Source organism: Mastomys coucha, unplaced genomic scaffold (genome assembly GCF_008632895.1).
Source record: "Mastomys coucha isolate ucsf_1 unplaced genomic scaffold, UCSF_Mcou_1 pScaffold15, whole genome shotgun sequence".
In the NCBI taxonomy this organism is placed as follows: Eukaryota; Metazoa; Chordata; class Mammalia; order Rodentia; family Muridae; genus Mastomys; species Mastomys coucha.
In genome coordinates this window covers 72,859,639-72,869,872 of record NW_022196897.1, presented here as the reverse complement: position 1 = coordinate 72,869,872, position 10,234 = coordinate 72,859,639, and the positions used below count along the sequence as shown (strand labels likewise).

The window sequence follows — 10,234 nt, the reverse complement described above, 5'->3', positions numbered from 1 at the left end:
TGAATGGTTTTTAATATAAAAACACCTTATATGAGAAACAAAGCCCTGTTACTGCCTCTGTATCATTTTTAATTCACTGTTTATGAATTAGATATATATGTTCATTTTCAAATGTTCTATATCAAATGTTCAATATATCACATTTAAAAGAGATTTACTTAGCAAATGTCCTGAAGATGACAATGTCTCAAGTTTTTTGGTTTCCAAATTCTTTTTATCCAGGACAGAACCTGAAATCTACCTCCATGGAGAAGCAGAATCTTACAGTGCTGAATGAATTCATTTTGAAAGGCATCACTGACCGTCCAGAGCTACAGGCCCCACTATTTGGATTGCTCTTCATTATCTATTTGATCTCAGCAGTGGGTAATTTAGGAATTATCATCCTCACCATCATGGACTCCAGGCTCCAAACACCCATGTACTTTTTTCTCAGACATTTGGCTTTCACTGACCTTGGATATTCTACAGCCATAGGACCAAAAATGTTAGTGAATTTTGTTGCAGAGCATAATTCTGTCTCCTTTTATCTTTGTGCTACACAATTAGCCTGCTTTCTTCTTTTTATTACTTGTGAACTTTTTATTCTTTCTTCAATGTCCTACGACCGCTATGTGGCTATATGTAACCCCCTTCTCTATACTGTCATCATGTCACAAAGAATATGTTGGGTACTTGTGGCAGTCCCATATATCTACAGTGTATTTGTATCTCTAATTGTCACATTAAGGTTATTCACTTCATCCTTTTGTGGCTACAATGTCATCAATCATTTTTTCTGTGATTGTATCCCATTGATATCTTTGCTCTGTTCAAATACACATGAAGTTGAACTAATAATTAGGTTCTTTGCAACATTTGATTTGATTTTCTCCCTTCTCGTTGTCCTTGTGTCTTATCTGTTCATTCTCATAGCTATTCTGAGGATGAAATCTGCTGCTGGCAGACGCAAGGCTTTTTCAACCTGTGGGTCTCACCTGACAGTGGTCATTGTCTTCTATGGGACTTTGATATTTATGTATGTGCAGCCAAAGTCCAGTCAGTCATTTGAAACTGATAAAGTGTCTTCCATATTTTACACACTTGTTATCCCAATGTTGAATCCCTTGATCTATAGCTTAAGAAATAAAGATGTAAAAGATGCCATGGAAAAAATCTGGAAAAAGATAGTCACCAGTTTTTCTTAAAGGTTACATACAATTATAGCCCTGAAAATCTGTTTCTAATGTAAACCTACTTTGGTCTCTTCATAACAATCAAGAATACGCTCAATATGTATTTATCCTGTTTGAATTATGGGTACTAATCTAACTTTTTAATTATAATTATATTATGGAAGGAAAGAAAAGTGTCCTTGCTTTCCTTCAGGGGGAAGGAAGAATTTAAATGACAGGACTTGAGTACGCTCTGTAGAGAGTAGTATCAGGTTGAGGGTCAAGTGATCACAAATATATGTTATTGAGTTCTATGATGCCTGGGAGAGTCAGAGACTATGAATTGTTTGTGTTATCCATCAATGTTTCAGTGAAAAAAATGGAGGGTCCATTATGTGTTTATATCTGTTTTTCTATGTTATATAATGGCATACTTTCTATTTTAGGCTGCAATTCATTTATATGGGTTGTCTTCAAATCAAATTAGATTATGACATCAGAGCTTCTAATTGCAGTTCATGATTGAAGAGTCTTTCATTAAAATATGTTCAAGTACTTATGCCTCATCATAAATTTAATTACATTCCTTTTTGGCTAACAGTGTTCATTCTTTTATATATGAAACTGCTCAGTCTACATATGTAGCCTTTCAATAAGCAAAAGATCAATGCAGCATCTGATCTCATGTAATCTACGGTATGTTTGTGCACAAGAGATACTACAGCTACTCTGTTTATCTAATGCAATCTAGTTTTGTCTTAGAATTGATCATGATTTCATACAAATTTGAATTAAAATCCATACTGACTTCTTAGTACTACTGTGTCTTGACTTCTCTAAATTAAAGAGTGATGCTTATTTAAAATTCATAGTTTATTTCTTATTATCCACAAGAAGCCTCTTGGTAAATGTGTTTTTGCTCTGCTTTAAGGCTATTTTTGCATTTCTTCCATAGACTGCAGTCTTTCTTTTCACTTGCTTAGCATTTTTTATTTGGTAATGTAACCTTTACATAGCTAACAGAAACAGTGATTTGTTTTGACAAATATTGTGTCTAAAGAAAGTGGTAGGTTAAATATTCACCTATAAACTTGCTATGCCTTCTGCATATCCAGCATCTATCACATAACTTTCTCTACTACAACCTATTGTATCACGTCTAATATTTACAATTTGGTACTTAAGTTTCATCATGGCTTTATTGACATCTTTCCTTAGTATTAAATTATTCATTCAATAAACTCATTTTAGAAACATACATAGAAACAACTATTGCAATTATAAAAGCATATAGATTTTAATTATTTTAATTTTTAGAGATTAATACATATATACAAAGAAATATGATCATGTCTGTCTCACTCCCTTCATCCCTCTTGCCCCATATCCCTACAACACATCACCACCTTATTTCATATTTTTCTTTTTAATTGCATATTTCTGACATTAAAATATGATTGCATAATTTTCAGAAGATAAACTATTGACTGTTTTGAGTTTATCTATACAAAACTTCACTAATAAATTAGTTATGTCTTTTTAACTCTTGATGAACCTGTGGGACTGTGACAGGTGATGAATGTTTAACCAGATAAATACTCCTAATGGATGTACATGCTTACTCACTGTTGTAAACTTCTTATTTGATTTATGATTTGATATTAGGTGTGAACTTGTGATGGACTTTTTACCATGTAACCATGAATTCTAAAATGATGTATAAGTAGAAAAGAGAGGAGGGTGAAGACTTTTCCTTATCCCCCTTTTTCTTTCACTCCATTTTCCCCTCTTTCCTTAGAGAGTTTTCATAGGAAACTTTTTACAACTTAGAAATAAGCATTAAAATTACTTAAAATTACTTCTCTTCCTGAGACTTCAACTAGGAAGGCTGCACAATTCCAGCAGAGATAGAACAAAGGCTACATTATTATTATTATTATTATTATTATTATTATTATTATTATATTCATCCACATTTCAAATGATATCCATTTTCCAATTGCCACCCCATAACCACCCATTCTCTCTCCCTCTCTCCTCCCAACCTCTTACATCCACAAGGGTGCTCCTCCACCCTCTCACCCACTTCTGTCCCACTGCTCCAGTGTCCCCCAATGCTGCCATATCAAACCTCCACAGGACCATATCTAATTACACTGAATGCTAATGATAACTTCTAAAAAACCCTAAAAGCGTTCTTGCTCACTCTGAGGGTTAAAAGCTGCTAGTTTAGGTGAATAACTCCTGTAGTCTAATGCTGGGAGATTAAGTAATGCAGCCTACAGGTGTTAATCATCTAAGTCAATGGCTTTTAACCTTCAGAATGAGAAAGAAAAATTTTAGGACTTTTTAGAAGTCATCAGCATTCAGTATAGTTAGAAATTTCGAATGTTCAGGCCCTTGGTCCTGTGAAGGTTCGATGTCTCAGTGTAGGAGAATGCCAGGATAGGGAAGTAGAAGAGGGTGAGTTATTGAGCAGGGGGAGGGAGGATGGGATATGGGGAAACAAGGAAAGGAGATAACATTTGAAATGTAAATAAAGAAAATATCTAAATAAATAAATAATAAAATTCTATACTGAACTGGAAAAATTAATGTCTTACACGGTTGAGGAAAGGCAGGTATGTTCACTTGTAAACCATTAACACTGTAAAGTATTCAGCCGACCTGTACTGATACTGTTCACTGGAAATAGAAAGTCTGCATTCACATAAATGGAAGTCGACAACCATATCTTACTATTACAGTGAATTCAGACTTACTTAAGACTCACATAGAATATTTCAAACTACGAATCACCTAGAGTGATGCATACAAAATAATGTAGAAGTATTAGAAATAAAAACATGGAAACATTTAAATGTCAGATATTGATAACAAATGTGTAAGTGGAATTAAATCAAACTAAAAAGCTCATAATAATAAAGAGAAATTTATAGATTGTAATGTGAATCTAGAGCAGAGGTTCTCTAACTTCCTCATGATGTGACCCTTCTGTATAGTAGCTCACATGGTGGTTACCAACAACCATAAAATTATTTTCATTGCTACTTCACAACTGTAATGTTGCTACTGTTAGAGGTCGTAATATAAATATCTGTGTTTTCCAATGGTTTTAAGCAGTTGCTGTGAAATGGTCAATCGAACCAAAACTGGACATGACCTAGAAGTTAGAATGGCTGATCTAGAGTGTGAGATGAAATATTTGCCAGGTAGAGAATTTAGAAACAGGTATAGTCTATAATACAAAGGAACTATAAAAAGTGGTGTCTAAAATCATTCACATAACAAAGAGTAAATCTTGATGGAAATTTCCCTAAATGAAACATACAACTTGAGAAAAGGTTTATTACAAATGTATAATAGCGTTTAAAATACACAACACAATATTACTTCCCCATACTAATTTTATTTATTTATTTATTTAAATTCACTTGGGATTTCTTTTGAGGTGTGTGTGTGTGTGTGTGTGTGTGTGTGTGTGTGTGTGTGTGTATGTGCATATGCCTACAAGATTTCAAATTCATGAAAGTGCATGTTGGTGCCCATAGATACAAGAAGAAATTACCACTGGATATCCTGTAACTAGAGTCACAGGCTGTTGTAAAACACTATGTGTAGTTTGAGAACTGAAGTTTCTACGGCAGACTACTACAGAACTTTTGACTGCTCATTCATTTCGCCATACCTAATACTTCCTCATATGTTGACTGACCATTCTCCAAATATTTGCTAGTATTTGTTGATAATAAAAGTACAATAAATGAATGTATGAAAATGAGAGTATTTAAAAATGCATGTATTTTATTAATATCTCTTGTAAGTTTTGAATTTTTGAACGCTTTCTATTGACCATGGCTTAAATAGATGCTATATAGACATCTACAATATTCTATAGTTTGGCATTATGTTCAGGCTCATCCTCATTACATTTTTCAGAATACACTTTTTAAGACTGGATGATGTTACAGTATATGTAACATATTTTATATTTCCATTTATTTATAAAGGAATATATATGTTATTTATATTTTATATCAAGTTAGAATTAAGCTACAATGAATTTAATGCTGTGATAATCTCTGAGATAATAATGCAAGAAGTTTAAAATAAAAACAGTTATGTGTTGGCTGATATTGTAATGTTAGTTTGTTCAAAGTGAAATACAGATTCTTCCTGACAATTACTGGACAGTCTCTAGACATTTCATTAAGCACTCTGACATTTCAAGTTAATCAAGGGTTTGCATGGTTCACCCACAGGGAGACTCCGTAAAGTTTGAAGAAATATTCATAAGTTATCATCTAACATAAGTGTGTTAAATTATTCATGGGTGAAGTACTGAGGACATCTTACCACAGGTAAGGGATGCAGAAGTTTTTATGTTATCAATATCTATGGAGAGGGACACAGTTTATTCTATTTTTGTCATTGAATATCAGTGTCCTTTTGTATATTGTCCATGTCTTTTTCTACTATTCCTTCATGACTGAACAAAGAAATTTCTCTCTATCAACTTGTTAGAAAAAGAATGTTGTTGAGCAATTTTAAGCATTTATATTCTATATATTCCTAAAATATTTAATTTATCATATACTAAAAGTAAAAACAGATCCACACACATAAAATGAGATGAGGTGTTATTAAAAAATAAGAGTATTTTTAAGGCAGAAATTAAAAGCAGAAATTCTACTTTTTAATATGCTTCAAAGAGTTAAGCATTGTGGCTGTAGTGTTTTCTATAATTACCTCCAAACTATACAGTATGTATGTTACACTGCTGAGAATGATACTCAATACATTACAGTTAAACAAATATTCTATATCACCAATATTATATTTTATATATTTTATATACCATGTAAAAGCAACTAGTTGTATTAAGAGAACTTTAATAACAGCCTTCATGCCTATTATAAAATAGTCTTGTTTTCTACACTGATCTGACCACACTTTTCTAGGAGTGTAGGCTTAAAAATTAGAAAAGAGAATAAAGTAGGAGTATTTTACATCAGAGTAATGTCTATAACCATTAAAACTAAGTTTATGTGTGTTTCTTCACCATATAGGATTACTGCTACTTGCTAGTCACATACCTTTTATTCTGTAATATAATAATAACGATAATAATAAAGACAATGATGATGATAATTATCACAAAATCAAGGAAAAGAAAAGCAAAACAAGATTTAAATAGTTTCTCATTTAATTTTAGAAGACACTTCTCCAATATTTTAAAAGTATATCCTTCTGTATTTACACAATAAAGTCTTTTGGATAGTACAGTGTAGACTGTCAGTTATGAGCAATCATCTGAGTAGTATTTTATATAAAGTATGTGGAAATAACAGAAAATATATTCCATACAAGTATTGACAATCATATGATTTTATTCACTCACTTGCAGTTCTTGTAATATAGTTATCTTTAAAATATCTACAAAATACTGTCGTGTATGATAAGTGAAATTAATATAACATATAACTGTAAAAATTTATAATCTCCCTTCCTACCATTTTCAGTCTGTCTGTCTGTCTGCTTGTCTGTCTCTCTTTTTATGTTTTTGAGACAGGCCTTAAAGAATCCAGTTTAGTTTTACATGACATTCATGATTTAGAGAATGGTGACCCTGAACTCCTACTACTACTGTCTCCATATCCACTAAGTAGGGACTACAGATGTGAGCCAATGAGATTGGCATCAGTATTTTTAAAGTCTGCATCCCTCAATCCAAGAGGAATTTTTTTGTGTCTCCATTGCATAAAACCTATTTTAAGTTCTCTTTTTCTATAATTTGATTAAAATTTGTCTCAGTCTCTTAATTTCTTTTACAATAAAGTATTTTATATTTGTTACATTAAAGTAAATAAATATCAGATATAATAAAATGAACATACTAATAGAACAATATTCCAGTAAAATGTCATAAATATAACTTGAAATATTATTACATTTAAAAAAGTTAGATGACAAATAGTGAAAATCAAAACCATTGATTGTCAACACAGTGATTGTCTTGGAAGGTGAAAGTGGAAAATAGAAAATTGATGTGTTATTTTCTAATAGCTTTGTCCATCTTGTTATTACTTTTTATATTTTAAAATTTGTATACATTATATTTTGATCTTATTTTTCCCATGCATCAATAGCTCATAGGTTATCCACACATCCCTACCCTCCCAGGTTTATTTAATCCCTCTCTCTTGAAAAAAAATGAAACAAGCCTAAATATTAAGTTGTAGGATAAAATTTAAAGGACAAGAAAAAACATAACAAAAGAAAGCACATGACAAAAAATAGATTTAATCTGTGTTGACCAACTACTCCTGAGTATGATGCCTCCTTGACATACAGAGAGTCACTTCACTAGAGAAAACTCATTTTCCTTTATCAACAGATATCATTTACTAATAGTCTTTTATACAGGTAGAACTTTGTGATCCTTTCTCTGTACTGCCAAACATTTTTGGGAAAAAAAAGACATATTTACTTCTAGAGAATATGTCATTCACACAAATTCAAACTCACTTCAAAGTAATATTACCAGCTCTCCAGATAGTAGTCAGAAGGATCACTATTTCTTAAGCAGCCTTGATTACACAGTGAGACTCTGCTTCAAAGAGTTCTACAGTGGGTATGTTTGTTCAGAGATAATGTTCTTGGCAAATATGTGCAAGTACCTAGGTATGAACCCCAGGTAATGCAAAACAGAAAGTTGAATTCTATTTGAGAATGAGTTCATGATACCATTTCAATATTAAAATACTTAATTGTTCTTCCAAAAATGCTACAAAGACATCTTTGGAGTTTGTGATAGTGTTTTATGAAAAAAATTAACTGCACAAAACAATGCTTATTTTTATTAAGTATACAACCCAGTTCTATTCCTATATACATCTATCTACTATTTGGTTTCTTCATATGAGGACAATATCATATTGGATTATGCTGATTTTTATTCATAATGACATTGTTTACCAAGGTTATTAACAACTTCAGCTGCATCACCTACAATAAATATTCCAGAGGACTATATAATAAAGAAGAATTTGTGTGCTTTACAAATGAAAATATTTATAAAATACCAACTGAATATGTGTGCTAGAAAACCACTTGCATACTCTATAATAGCAATGTGTATTTTTACAACTGAGTCATCTCTCCTGGCACATATTTGCGTATTTTTATTTTCATAAAAATTCTATGAGAATTGATATGTGTATTATTAATGTTATTGAATTAATTATTGTTACCAATTGAAATTATTTTGATGCATATCAAAAACAATACAATGGTAATCCATTCGCCATTTACCTAACAATTAAAGTTCTAACAGTATTTAGTCATAATTTTACTTTAAATTTCTTTACATATATCTTCATATCTGCATTTATTCTCTTGTCTCATCAGTATATGTATGCATGTCTATGTACCTATAAGTCTATCATCTATTTATATCTACTATCTATCTATTAACTATTAAGTATATAAAAAATAAAAAATAAAATCTATTAAATATATAACAGAAGTTTTTAACCTTATATATGAGTTGTTGGTATCAATATTATTTAGAGCTTTATAAGAAATAAATATAGCATTTACCAGACTAACTGGCTGCAAACCCTTAAACGATAGTGCCAATTAATGTTTACATTGAGTCTAGTACTTTTCAATAGAAATTTCATGAATCAGAAAAAAAAACTAGCTTCTATCTTTTTATTTGCATATCCACAGGAATAAATATGTTGTTTTCAAAATATTAATATTTTTAAATATTAAGTTAGAAATATTACATATTTCTAACATTGGAATTTTTTGTCCTTCATATAATAAATTCTGAAACATTTACTGTTTTATTGCTTCTGTTAATGACAGGTTTTCTGATAGGGAATGGATAAACACAATCTAACAGTAGTGACTGAATTCATCCTGATGGGAATCACTGAAAACCCTGACCTGCAGGCCCCATTGTTTGGATTGTTCCTCATCATCTACCTGATCTCAGTGATTGGCAATCTGGGGATAATCATCCTCACCAATATAGACTCCAAACTACAGACACCAATGTATTTCTTCCTTAGGCATTTGGCTTTTACTGATTTTGTTTATTCAACAACTGTGGGACCAAAAATGTTGGTAAACTTTGTTGTAACTCAAAATGCAATTTCCTACTATCTTTGTGCTACACAGCTAGCTTTTTTTCTTCTGTTCATTGGCAGTGAGCTTTTTATTTTGTCTGCAATGTCCTATGACCGCTATGTGGCCATCTGTAAGCCTCTGCTATACACTGTCATCATGTCACATAAATTATGTTGGATCCTAGTCACAATGACCTATCTTTACTGTACATTTATGTCCCTTGTAGTCACCATAAATATTTTCTCTTTATCCTTCTGTGGCTATAATGTCATCAATCATTTCTTTTGTGACTGTATCCCCTTAATATCTTTGCTTTGCTCAAATACACAAGAAGTTGAACTTATAGTTATGATCTTTGCAGCTTTTGATTTGATTTCTTCCCTTGTGGTTGTGCTTATGTCCTACCTGCTCATTCTCATAGCTGTTCTCAGGATGAACTCTGCTGAGGGAAGACGCAAAGCTTTTTCTACCTGTGGGTCCCACCTGACAGTGGTTACAGTATTCTATGGGACACTAATATTTATGTACGTACAACCTGAATCTAGTCATTCCATTGACACTGATAAAATATCATCTATATTTTACACTCTAATCATCCCCTTGTTGAATCCCCTGATCTATAGCCTGAGGAACAAAGACGTAAAAGATGCACTACAAAGAACGAGGCAAAAAATATTGAACACATTTTCATAAAATTTACATGCGGTATAAATCTTTCAAATCAGGTTTAAATATACACCTATTTTACTTTCCTCCAGAATGTAGAACAAGCACCTGTGTGTTAAACTACTTGAATGCTGGTGCTAATCAAGTTTCCAAATATCATACTTTAGGAGAATAATTTCCTTCAGGGCAGTTTATCTACTAGACATAACTGCCAAGCCTGTTGCAAAATATAAAGTTTTAGTAACTATAGAACTGAAGGTATATCTAAAGATGCA

The 10,234-nt window shown here is 31.8% G+C and overlaps 1 protein-coding gene across 2 annotated transcripts; it reads left to right on the top strand.

The window, feature by feature from the left end:
- The first annotated feature begins 245 nt into the window (after positions 1–245).
- On the top strand, positions 246–9,986 carry LOC116092097 (olfactory receptor 8K3-like). 2 transcript variants are annotated; one of them, XM_031373453.1, is made up of 2 exons: positions 246–724; positions 9,524–9,986. In XM_031373453.1, the coding sequence occupies exons 1-2, from the start codon at positions 246–248 to the stop codon at positions 9,984–9,986; spliced, it is 942 nt and encodes a 313-aa protein (XP_031229313.1). The 2 variants fall into 2 exon arrangements, with proteins under 2 accessions (XP_031229313.1, XP_031229312.1); XM_031373452.1 differs by lacking the exon at positions 246–724 and adding an exon at positions 5,483–5,515 and having other exon boundaries at positions 9,030–9,986.
- The last annotated feature ends 248 nt before the right edge of the window (positions 9,987–10,234 follow it).